The 12972-nt window shown below is 35.3% G+C and overlaps 1 protein-coding gene across 1 annotated transcript in view; it reads right to left on the reverse strand.

The window, feature by feature from the left end:
- Positions 1-5205: 5205 nt before the first annotated feature.
- LOC129216182 (uncharacterized) overlaps positions 5206-12972 on the reverse strand; it is a 334520-nt gene continuing 326753 nt past the window's right edge. The window contains exons 14-17 of the mRNA XM_054850361.1: positions 12035-12130; positions 10760-10856; positions 8220-8339; positions 5206-5424 (exon numbers count right to left, since the gene is read on the reverse strand). Of these exons, the coding sequence (XP_054706336.1) occupies positions 5319-5424; positions 8220-8339; positions 10760-10856; positions 12035-12130 (419 nt within the window). The 3' untranslated portion in view covers positions 5206-5318. The remainder of the gene's footprint in view (positions 5425-8219; positions 8340-10759; positions 10857-12034; positions 12131-12972) is intronic.

The following is a 12972-nucleotide window of genomic DNA, read 5'->3' on the forward strand; positions in this document are numbered from 1 at the left end:
AGATTTGTGGTGCGTACGCGTTGTAACAATTTTTTCCCGCCATTTTATAATATAATTATAAACAATCTGAATTCATGTTCCGTGCGTTAGTTCTGTGTATTGTGATTTGCGAATTCAACTACGTAAAAATATCATACAGTGGCAGCGGTGGAACGTTTTCTTTTTTTTATGCTTTACTGAGTTTTAGGAATATTGACACTCCCTGCCAAGTTTGTAATGCAGTACTTTTTTGTAACAAGTAAGTGAGTTTCAGTTTTTCAAAAGATTTCTTCGTTTACAACATGCATTTGCATTAGCGATCAAATTCTTCTCATAACATCTCGTTCAAATTGTTCACTTTGAAATTCAATGCAATTTCTTTTTAGATTTTAACTCAAAAAATAATTCTATTTTTAAAACTGTTGGAGAAGTTTCAAATGGAATTCAAAGTTATTATGTGTTCTTTTCACCAATATAAATTTTTTGCAGCATATATAAATTCTAGAAATATCTTTTGTAGCATATTTGATTCAATTCGCAACTCCAATAAACTATAGGGATCGCTGCAGCCACTGTCTAATGGCGGAGGAAAAAGGTAAAACAAACAAATGCTGTAACTTATAACTTGCTTTGACGCTTTGTGAATGACAGTATTTTTTTATCGTGTTTGTGGGAAGCTTTCTTTTCTATTTTTCTGAAATTACATTTCACCAGAAACTGTCTGAAGCCTGTAATTTACCCGAAAGAAAACACGTGGAATGGAATGTTTTACCTTTTTCGGTAGTATTGTTAATCACCGCAAGGTAGCGTATCCAAGCTCTGGAGTTGCGAATAAAGAACAAAAAAGGGAGAAAAAACCTTGTGAAGGAATGAAATTCCAATGTTTGTTTTTATTATCAACGCATTTTCGTTTGACTACAAACAGTGGCGGATACAGCCGGCGGGCAACCGGGCATCTGCCCGGTGGGGCCGGTCATGCTTGGGGCCGATCAACTAACAGCAAAGTCTTTCGGGCCTGTCAACTAACAGCAAAATGTAAATTTTGCCCGCATGTGTTTAGAATAACGCAAAAATTCGCAAAACACAGCCTCAGCTCCTCTTTACGCATGGGTTAAAGCTTGCGGGTGGAGGGAGAGATAGGGCCGTCACCACAAAAGGGTGAGGGTGGGGGGTTCTGAAATGGGGCTGCCCAGGGCCTGATTACCACACAGGCTGACTAGGCCTAGGCCTGGGGCCCCATGTTCTTAAGGAGCCCCACATTTTTTAAAAAATTAGGCATGTATTAGAAAAATACATGTATTTTTTAAAAAATAATGACTTATTAATTGGAAATTAAACTTCTTTAAAAGGGGATTTTTTAATCATTCTGCCAGTAACGAATATACTTGGTCACGATTATGAGGGAGCCCAAAGGGGATTCATAAATGCACATAGTTGTGTGATTAGACAAAGAGGCCTACAACAGCGCATTCGTGCTTTAAAAATGTAAATCAAACACTGCATAGTCTTCAGGGGTCCTCCAAATTAGTGTAGGCCTAGGGCCTCACTTTTAGTTAGTCGGGCTTGGGGCTGCGAATATAGTTTTAATGGTGTAATAAAAAATAAATGAATAAATTAAAAAAAAAAAAAAAAAAAAAAAAAACAAGGAAACCTTATTGGCTGAAAAAAGTTAAAATATTTTTGGTCTCTTTGACGCTTTTATTTATAAATGACAATTCACAATTGCTATAAAATGCAACTTACAACAAGGGCCGACGTGAGGTCATGTCAGCTTAGTTGGTGAATAGGGGCCCGGCTCGGAATTGAACTCGTGCAGAGGGTAAAATATCCTAATGGTGAAATGTGTAGAAGGAGGCTTGTGAAAAAATGAACCTTTGTCATTTTTTTCCCGGATCCGCTTTTGCTCTCGGCGACCCTGTTTTCAGGCAATTGGAATAAAAGTGACAAAAATATTTTTTTCCGTAAAATTATTTTAAAATATGCAATCTTAAAATACCATTGAGGGAGCATCCAGTTTCGAAAATTTGCTGGAGGAAAGTACTCGAACCTTTCCCATTTTTTTTAACATTCTCAAAGATGGTCTAAAACTGTGTTCTTAAATTAACAGTATTAAAAAATTTTTCTGGGGAAAGTGCCCTGTCTCCTCCTCTCTCTCGGCATCATCAATGAAGAAAGTTTTAAATCTCGTTTCTAGTGCATCAAATTTCGAAAAATTTTCGGGGTGAGCCTCCTGAAAACTCCTTTTCCTAACATCACTGAAGGTCAGCAAAAATTTCGTTTTTGGAACTGAATTTTCGAGTAACTGCCGGTGTCCTAGTCTTTACCGAAAAAAAGGATTTTAAGACTTTCAATTTGAAAATTTTCTGATGGATGGCCTTGGAACCTATCTCGACTCAAAATCACCAAAGATCTTCTAAAACTGCGTTTTCAGAGCTAATATATTTTTAAAAATTTCATAAGAGAGACCCCGGAACCGCTCTTCATACCATGTACTCGAAGATAATTTAAGATTCTGTTGTTTGAATTTCCACTTCTGAAAAATTGCAGCAGGAGAAACCCTGAACCTACGCTCCCCCTAATATCACCAAATATTGTTTAAAATTGAATTTTTAAGGCTACAATTTTGAAAATTTTCCGGGGGAGAGGCCCCCGGACCCCCCCTATTTTCAGACTCAATGTTAATCTTTCAATTAAGTTTATATTGCTAATACTTTAATGACTCCCCAAAAGCCAGAAAGCTAAGTTCACTCTCTCACATCGCTTTTTGTATTGATACATGCGTTTGAAAAAAAATAAGGGGCTTCTAAACTCGTACCCGACCAGGTTTTTGACCTCGCATCGAATCTGGGGGTCGTCAGATTATGGCAGTATAAAAAAGGGAATGTTTATGACAGGGCCCAGTTATGTATGTTTGTGTAGAGGGACTCATCATATTCTAAGACGGCCTTAGTCTTTCACCCATGAACATCGCTAGATCAGTTTCATATAAACAGGGCAATTAAGTTACTTGTTATGACTGCAGAAAAGGACCTACTAGCCAAGGCAGTGTGTTATCATTACGGAAAATATTCAATCAAGTTCCGGGCATTATAAAAATACTTAAATGGACAATTACAATCACAATTTTTCCCAAAAATAAGGTTTTGCTAATACTGTATCAATTTATTCACCATTAAAGCGCAGAAGTGTTCCTATCTGTTACATTTTGTTTAAATAAAACATATTTAGTAGTTAAGCATCATTTCCTCATATTTAAGTGATATCCCAGTCGTTAGGTAAATTTTAATATCTATAAGAGCTATGGGGCCGCTATATCTCCTAATGCCAGGGCCGATGTTTTCAACCAATCCGCCACTGACTACAAAACACATAAGCAGGGAATATCTGGAGATAGTTACATTTTAGAAGACGTAGTTGAAAATAAAGGTTCTCCCCTCCCTCGTTATAGCAGTACTTTTATGATCCGTATTCAAATTTGTTTTTCAGATTATTCCAAAAATCAAACCGAGTTTAAAAAATAAAAGTTTAATAATATTTTTAAACTTTTAGAATACCAACGTTTACGTGTGTGATTTGAAGTAGATTTTCCTTTTACTTTTCGTAAATAAGATGAGCGAGATAAATTATTATGAATTATTCAAGTTATTGCTTCTCGCACAAGTTCATTGCAACTAGTGCTGCTGAATGAGTCACACTTGTTGAAAGAATGAATGAATCTGTTATCGCTACTTGAGAGAAGTTCTTTTATACACTTCTAGTGCATGCTAAAAATAGATTTAGGACATTTAATTTCTTGAACATCATACAAACTGATAATCGAGTATACTGGTACCGTTTTCATGCGAATTGAGGGAGAATAATTCTGCCCTACCACACGAGTGTCACGAACGGAGGTCAGAGTGGCAAACGTTCTTATGTCCATGCGTACAAAATAGTTGTGTAGCGCTAATAATGATCTCGATATTTAGGGGAGTGCGCCCTTACTTTTAGGGGGATGGGCACCTCTGGAGTGGGAGAGTACATGATGTGTTTCAGAATAATTGACAGAAGCTCGAGTGTCAGAATGAATGATATTGCGTTTCGTAAACATTGACAGAAACGTGTGTAAGATTGGATGATGTTCCGTTTCAAAATGATTTACAAGGACTTGACAGTAAGAATGAATGATGTTGCGTTTTAAAACTGTTAACAGAAAGTTAAGTGGGAAAATGAATGATGTTGCGTTTCAGAATGATTGACAGGAACTAGAATGTGAGAATAAATGATGTTGTGTTTCGTAATCATTGACAGAAACGGAAGTGCAATAATAGATGATGTTTCGTTTCAGAATGATTTACTGGAACATAAGAATAAGGATAGATAATGTTGCATTTTCAAGTGATCGACAGGAACTTGAGAGTGATAATAAATGATGCTGCGTTTCAGAATGATTGACAGAAACTTGAGAGTGAGAATGAATGATGTTGCATTGCAGAATAATTGGCAGGAACCCAAATGTGAGAATGAATGGGGTTGTGTTTGTAATCATTGACAGAATTTTGAGTGTAAGAGTAGATGATGTTTCGTTTCAAAATGGTTTACTGGAACTCGAGAATAAGAATGGATGATGATGAATTTTAAAATGGTTGACAGGAATTGGAGAATATGAATGGATGATGTTGACGTTCCATTTTAAAATGTTTGACAGGAACTTGAGAGTGCAATTGAATGATGTTGTGTTTTAGAATGATTAACAGGAACCCGAATGTGAGAATGAATGATGTTATATTTTGTAATCATTGACAGAAACTTGAGTGTAAGAATGAATGATGTTGCTTTTTAAAATGTTTGACAGAAACTTGAGTAGAAGAATAAACGATGTTATTTCTCAGAATGATTGACAAACTTGAATGTGAGAATGAATGGTGTTGCGTTTCAGAATGTGCGACTGAATGGTGTTGTGTTTCATAATCATTAATAGAAACTTGAGAGTAAGAATGGATGATGATGCATTTTAAAATTATTGACAGGAGCTTGACAGTGAATTATGTTGCGTTTCATTTGATTGACAGGAACTCGAAAGTGAGAATGAATGGTGTTTGTGTTTCATAATCAATGACAGAAATTTGGGTGTAAGAATAGAAGATGTTCCATTTAAAAATGATTGACAGGAATTGAGCAACAGGAATGATTGACAGAATGGATGATTTTTTTCAGAAAGATCGACAGAGACTTGAGAAATGGGAGAGAAACAGCGCTTTATTCGAATGGAGACAGAGACGAGGAACATGAGATAATGTGCGATGAACAGCTACTTCTGACAACGTGACGATGATCACAGCTCCACTTCGCTCCCTTCCTCATCCATTCTTTAGCTTCTGGTAATTCGGGTACTTGCTCTGTTGCACCTCCTCGCACTCGTAAGACGTCTTGAAGAAAGTCTTGTAAACCATTTCGTAGTGGACTCTGTGGGGAGAAAGTCATAATTAGCAGTTTAAAATCGTGCACATGGTCAGCATCAACCGCACTGACATACACAATTAGCTAAATCCCCGCCTGTTAAAAGGTTTTCATGAAGCTCTACGTTTGACACGAGCATAAATTTTGCCCTCTTCGAATGCAATACATCGTGCTTCATCTATACAGCATGATGATAAAGATGATCAATGATCATGAGATGATCCAATGATCGTAATGATTAATAATCCTTCTTTGGGAATGAAATTTCATTTAGCTATCGTAAAATCATGCACTGCATGGAGTTTCTGAAATCAATGAATAGTGGACATCATGGAATTTTTTTAAAATAAATTACAGTCATTGTTATTAATAGGTGTTAAACATTTCGCTTCACGGATTTTCTGGCAAGGGTTTTTTCATCCCCCATAGGAATACGAAAAAGTATCTATGTGAATTTCTGAGCATCAATGGACCTCTGTGCCCTATTTGTACATATCTGGCGTAAACTGTGGAGGTTTGTATAAGAATCACATACACGCACACACATACAGTCATTTTTATATAAGATTTATTTTGTGCTATTCAGACTGGAGATATGCAAATACTGAGAAAAGAGATGGAATCGAAAAAAAACCCCCCAGATCCCATTTGACAGTTTCCTTGACATTTGCTCCTTGGGATAAATAAGAAAAGGAAATAGAAGCAGATGATAGAAAATCACTTTTTATGCAAATCTGCGTTCAGGTTTCGTAATATTTTTTCTCTGGAGCTAGAAATACTGATTTTGGAGATTATTTTAATAAATTCGGAAAAGAAATGCAGAAATGTATAATAAAATTTCCTCTGAAAAAATAAATGAATAAATTGTAAGCACGAGTTATTCATATTTGGTTAGATAAACACAAGCAACTTATAAAGCAATGTAAAATGATTCTTCGAGTACAAGAGAAATGTAACTGATCTTATGAATAAAATTTCAAAAAATATATTCAATTTTTTTTCTGCGGATAAGGTTTTTAAATACTATGAAAAAAGGCAAAGTAGTTTTTCTGTAGTAATTTAACATATAAGAGCTTTCATCTGCAACATATATCATGCATTTCGTTTATAAAATATTGGAACACGGGAATTAACAAAAATTAAACTGTAAATTGATAACTGTAGGCGTGTATGTGAGTAAATACTCACCTTTTTTCAGAAGTTTAAGAGAAAGTTAATGAAACTAACACAAATGCAGTGAAACCTCGGCTTTATGTCCCTCGAATCTACGTTTCTCCCGTTTGTGTGTGCGCGTAGGCGTGTGTGTAAGTGTGTAAGCGCCTGTGTGTGTTTGTGAAGACATGTGGTGAAGGTCTGTGTGTAGATGTGTGTAGACGCCACCGCTCAGGAGGAGCGGATTCCGGTAGACAGTGCTACTGGCGGAGGTCCGAGACCAGAAGAGCAGCACTTGCAGGGGTCGGTGAACGGTGGTGCTCGTAGATGACTCTGGTCTAAAAATCAAATTTGGTCAAATGAAGTAAATAAGTAATTCGCCATTGCTCAAAAAAAAAAAAAAAAAAAAAAAAAATTCTTTAGTCTTAGCTTACAAAAAGTGAGTCTAGATCTAGAATATAATTTTGGCCACCTTTGGAAGAATTTTAAAATTGCAAATACATAATAATGCATGAATTCCTAAGTCAATCCTTTACTTATCCATCATTGCCAAAGACAACGTTGACAAGACACAGAATACTTCACAACAGATTGTTTCAGTCGTGTTCATCGCGATAAATGTGTACAAAAGAGCATCTGCCACCGTTCCCACTGTGCCGTTAACTATTCCACGCGCATAAATCTAAACATCAAACAAGTGCAGGCACAAAATGGTGAAAGGGCCATCATTTAGTTCGCATTATCTTTCACTGGAATTCAATAGAACTACGAAAGCTGAGCCGGCGAAAGCTAACATTGTGTTAAAATGTCCAGGAGTCATTCTAAACATTAAATTTTCCTGAAATTTGTCAGCTACTCCGACTGGCATGAAAAGAGTTGAGTGTTGTGATTTAATATTTTGATATCGACGTTTTCTATTAAGGCCTCGAACTAATGCCCCCTCCGTATGACATTTAACATGGCGCTTTACTAACTCATTTCTTTTTGATCAATCAATAAAGAAAAAAAAAGCATCAAATGCTGGGAGAAAAAAATCTGTTACTCTTTAATACTTTCTTAAATTAAGAAACGGTTTAGCATAAATTACAAATCACATGTATTGAAAGCTTGGTAAGTTAAAAACGTGTATCAAGAGCGCTCAGACGACCTATAATGGAAAAAAAGGTGCTATTTCAAAAGCAATAATTTAACTTAGTTCAGGAGTAATGAATGAGGGTACCGAAATGTTTTTCAAATTTCTTTTGAAACAAATTCTTTTTTCCCTAATAAAGATGTTCCTTGTTAATATATTATGAGTGCCTGCAATTGTTTTCTTCTTAAGTTGATTTTAACATTTATTAAATCTTACTTTGTTCAAAATCAACGCGCACGTGCAGGCCCGGATCTGCGTACCAGCAGACTACTCATCGTGGGGGAGGAAGGGCACGTCCTTAAAAGACCCAACGGCACAGGAAAATTAAAAAAAAAAAAAACTAGCACTAAGACTTAAAAAAGTTGCAAACATACACTTCTGGTGTCTGGGAAGGGGCCCTACAGAATTCGTTGCAAGAGGGCCCAAAATTTATAGGTTCGGGTCTGCGGCACATGCAGCTTCAATTAATTAGTAATTTCTACCATACATTTTGAATAAATTAAGAATGTACACTCACTTGGTCTTTGTACACATTTTCCATCCCCAGGCACCACAAGGGACTTTGACTTGTGTGGCAACTTTCTGCTTATAGCCCCGCTTGTACGGCTCCTTGACTTCCACAAACTTGCAAGGCTTCCTGTTGTGAAACGACAAAATTCTATCAGTATTCCAAATGTATCACAAACTATAAAAGTATTTCTAATTCGAAGCAAGTATAGTTGGAGTGAGATTTAAGGTTACTTTTATTAGACTTAATGTGAAAGCGTTTCTTACCTCAATCGCGTTGCAATTTGACTAATTTAATGGTCCCACTTTCAATTAACTAGTTTTTAGGAATGATGTTTTTGCAAATTTGTTAATTAGGAAATTTAATTTTACCGCGATGACGAGAATGACACAAAGTAAAAAAACTCCTTCATTTCCTTATTATGAATTTCAGTTTTTCTGTCTGAAACATTTTTTCTACTTTGCTAACGATGCAATGCGCACTTTATATTTTCATTGTTCTGACAAGTTGACACTAAAACAAAAAGCGTTTTCCAGGTGATTTGTTTCATTGCACAACATTAAGAGTAATGAGTATGCAACGTATTAGATTTAACTTCTATCATTGATAATATACGGGGTGTTTAAAAGGTCCTGCATTGATAATGAAAATTAATTAAAAAAAAAAAAAAACTACTTTGGATAAAAAGAAAAAGTTGTTTTTTTCTAAATTGATTTTTATCTCAGAAAGTTTTTTTCCCATCGCTACAATATTAGCTAGAGGGATATTGATGTCCCGAGCTTTGCCACTCCACTCTGATAAATTGGAGATCAAAAGAATTTACAGAAATGCGTTTCATCATGTTGCTTCCCAAGCTGTTGAGGATAAACCCTGGAGAAAACTATGCGAGACGTCCAACTGTATCCCGAATTCTCCTCGAGTTGCTGCTGTGGCTCTTTTCAGACTTTTAACAGACACGATTGTCTCAATGCCTATTTGTACCGTTTTCACCTGACGGATTCTCCGACTTGTACTTTATATAACTCTGGAAAAGACATGGACGCTGCTCATCTGGACGATTACTCCGCATTTACTAAGTTCAATTGTGTTGCTGAGAGATATTGGATAGCCCGTGGTTTAATGATCTAATGGCCAATTGACGCGACATTTGAGAAATAAAATATTGATCTCCCTAGCATCGAATAATGAAAATGGTGGCGATGAAAAAAAAAAAAAAAATCTCCCAGAAGCACTACGAGGAGGTTTTGCGAGATAAATCCTTCAAAATCTTTGGTTTTAACACAGTGTCAATTCCAATGTGAAAGCTTATATCCACATAAGGAATGTTATGACCAAGCTCTCAGTAGGTAAATTCTAGACGTGCCAGGACTTGGTGCGAAGTTAAAAATCGTCTAAATCTTCACAGAGCTGCGAAAGGTGCACACATTGGAGTGTGTTAACGTTGCAAAAAAAAAAGCTTTTTTTTGAGATAGATAAAAAAAAAAAAAAAAAACTCTTAAACTCTGAAATACTTTTTTTCACTAAATTTTCTTTAGCAGTGCAAGACTGTTGTAAACACTCTGCAGTATTAAGCGGTATAAAACTTTTACACACGCCAATTAGACCCATCGTTTAGAAACACAAGAAATCCGCTTAGCTTATGAAGTTTAAAATTTGTACGCTTATTTTTTTTTTGCAGTTTTGTAATGGTAAAATTGAAAAAAAAAAAAAAAAAGCTTAAATAAAATAAAAATCATATTAAAAACATGTTACTTTTGAATCTTAGTTTGGATGAAATTATTTTTGCTCTTTTGAAACTAAAGTTTATTCACTGAAAAAATCGATTGTTCTGTAAAGTTCGTTCTGCTGATATTCGTACAGTTTAGATTGTACAACACATTGGCTATTTTGGTAGTAAAATATCTGAGAAGGATAACGCATGCAAGAACTCAAAGTCTTATGATTTTTTCAAATTATCTTCATTTAATCAGAAAACCGAAATAGCTTGTAATGACTTAGAAGTTCGCCTTATCCCATGGTATTTTTTCCTCAAAAACAAATTTTAAAAAATAAATTAAGTTTCTAGCTGATCATCTGATGAAAAAAACTGAATTTATAAAGTCAGTGTCATGATCAGCGAAAATTTGACTAGCGATTAAAGAGTAATGACCCACAGTCGAAGAAATGCTGATATAAATCCAACAATCAAGTAAATTTGGAGAAGGTTTTCGTGAATAATTACGAGCTTGAAATGGCTGAATTAGAAAAACACAAATAACTGTACACCTATTCTCCAATAAATGCTTACAACTTATTCGCTCATATTTAAATTAATGATAAAATTTGATTTCCAAAAACAGTTTCATTTGCTAAATTATTAACAGACGCAACTGCGTGTCACAGACGAGTTTGAAAAAGACAAACTGAACATTTCAAGGATTAATAAACAAGGTAAGTCCACATAATAACGCAAGAAATTATTTTCTGGCACATTTTTTATAAGCTTAATCTGACAGTTTTCTAAAGCATCATTTGAAAGAAATGTAGAAGTAATAAGCATTATATTGCACCTTATTTCGCAGTGTAAGCCACTGTAACCAAGTGGACATGAACATTTTCCGGATTTACTGCATTTACCACCATTCAGGCAACCGCCAGGGCAGTAGACTAAAATCAGAGAAGAAACAACAGCTTTTGTAAAACATTCATTTCACTTCAATAATCAAAGTCAGAAAGATTAAAAAAAATTATATTAATTTGATTTTTGGCATCTTGAATTCAAATTATGTTTTTCGCAATCACGAGCGTGTGTGTGTATAAATGCGCGTGTATGTGTGTGTAGGCATATGTGTTTGTGTGCAGGCATGAATGTGTGGGTAGTTGTGTGTATGTGTTTATGTATGTGTGTAGGTTTGTGTTTGTCTGTGTGTGCGTGTGTGTGTATGTGTTTGTGTGTATGTGCGTGCGTGTGTGTGTAGTTGTGTATGTATGCGCGTGTGTGTAGGAGATGGATGCAACCTGGAGACGGACAATTCCACGGGTAACGGACATACATTTTTGACAGAAAACCATAAGCATTTTTTAACATTCCTAAATAATTTTCATTATTTAAAAAATATTTTTCACTTTTCAAATGAATCCATTCACAGGAATAGGGTAAAAATTGAGTTGCAAGATTCCACCTGGGCGGACATACACCAAATTAATTTAATAAAAACATGGTAACAATTGAGCTCTGTAGTACGTATTCCATACTTTTAGTGCTATGCCATTTACTATGTTAAATAAAATATAAGCTTAAATACATTTCTGCTGTTTTTCTTTTTTGTCTTAATTGACTATCATAATCCTTAATATATGAATATGTGTGTAGTAAATACAGGTTTAATTTCAACAACTCAAACCCTATGTTTCATTATTTCAAAGCTTTCTTCATGCGTTTTGGATTTGATAAAACGTGTTGGACAAATTCCAAAATTGGTAAACTGCCCCGTTTTTGTCATTTTTGTATTTTAGAGGACGATATACATTAAATTACGTCAAAATATTGAACTAAAAACGACAGTTATCGTGAAATAAAAAAACGTTTCGCAAGCAAAAACATGATGCGACTAAAATCATTAGCTTCAGCAGTGTATGATAGCAAAAAAAAAAAATAAAATATTTAAATGGCTTTGCAACGATGAAGTTCCGAAGGAAAAAAAAAGTTAGTTGCAGAATCGTACAAAAATGTGTATGTGTGTATTCACACAGCAAAATACAAGAAATATAACTAAAATGATGAAGATGACATCAAAAGAACTTTTGAAAGAAGATAATATTTGTAGAAGAAATTACTGGCGTACCTTGCTCGCAAAAATACCCAGCGTAGCCTCGGGGGCAAGAACATCGATCCGGCCCGATGCAGACGCCGCCGTTCTGACACTCGGGCTTGCATAAAACTGGAAAAGAAATGATATCTTTGCTGAACTTTTTGTGATGTTAAAAGATTATGTTGATCTTAGGGTGAAGTTTAGCAGATGAAATTTAAGAAAAACAGGACAACTTATTTCAGTTATCCAATAAGTTAACTTCAATATTGTCTTCTATTATCTGCTACCGAAATCAGACTGTCGAACTCGTTTATAGCGAGCACGAAGGGACCGGGATATTTGCTTGTTATTACCGAATGCTCGTAAAAAGCGAGTTTGTGAAAAATTCACAGAAATTCACACTCATTTAATTATTATCATTTCTAGTAAATATGCTTTGAACTGCCTTACTGTCTGATTGTATCATTCTTTTGCTTTCATCATTTTTTTTTTCATCTGCATTTGCTTGAGTTTGATCTACAACATTCTTAAAGTTTTACCCTGGAAGTGATAACATATTGGCATCATCAAATATAATTTTTAAATGCTTCTCTCTTCCACAAATTAAAACAAGCTGATGTGTGCATCACACGACTTCCTTTTACTCCAATTTAATGTCATTTCCCCATTACTGGCAATTTTAATGTAATTCAAAAGTTTGCTCTCTAAATATCACCAACAATGGCCAAATTGAAATCAGATTTTAAAAAAAATCGCCAAATTTGTCGCCAAGTTGGCGAAAATTTTGGCGACCAAAAGACTGGTGATACATCGCCAAGTGTCCACCAAATTATAACACCACTTGAAACAATGATTTACCCCCAAAAAGGGGCAAAAGATCCCTTTAGAAACACCCAAATGCAACCAAAAAGGAAGGTGCACAGCTACACCCCACTAGGAATCTACGTACCAAATTTCAACTTTCTAGGACA

This window comes from Uloborus diversus, chromosome 2, assembly GCF_026930045.1.
Source record: "Uloborus diversus isolate 005 chromosome 2, Udiv.v.3.1, whole genome shotgun sequence".
Classification (NCBI taxonomy): Eukaryota; Metazoa; Arthropoda; class Arachnida; order Araneae; family Uloboridae; genus Uloborus; species Uloborus diversus.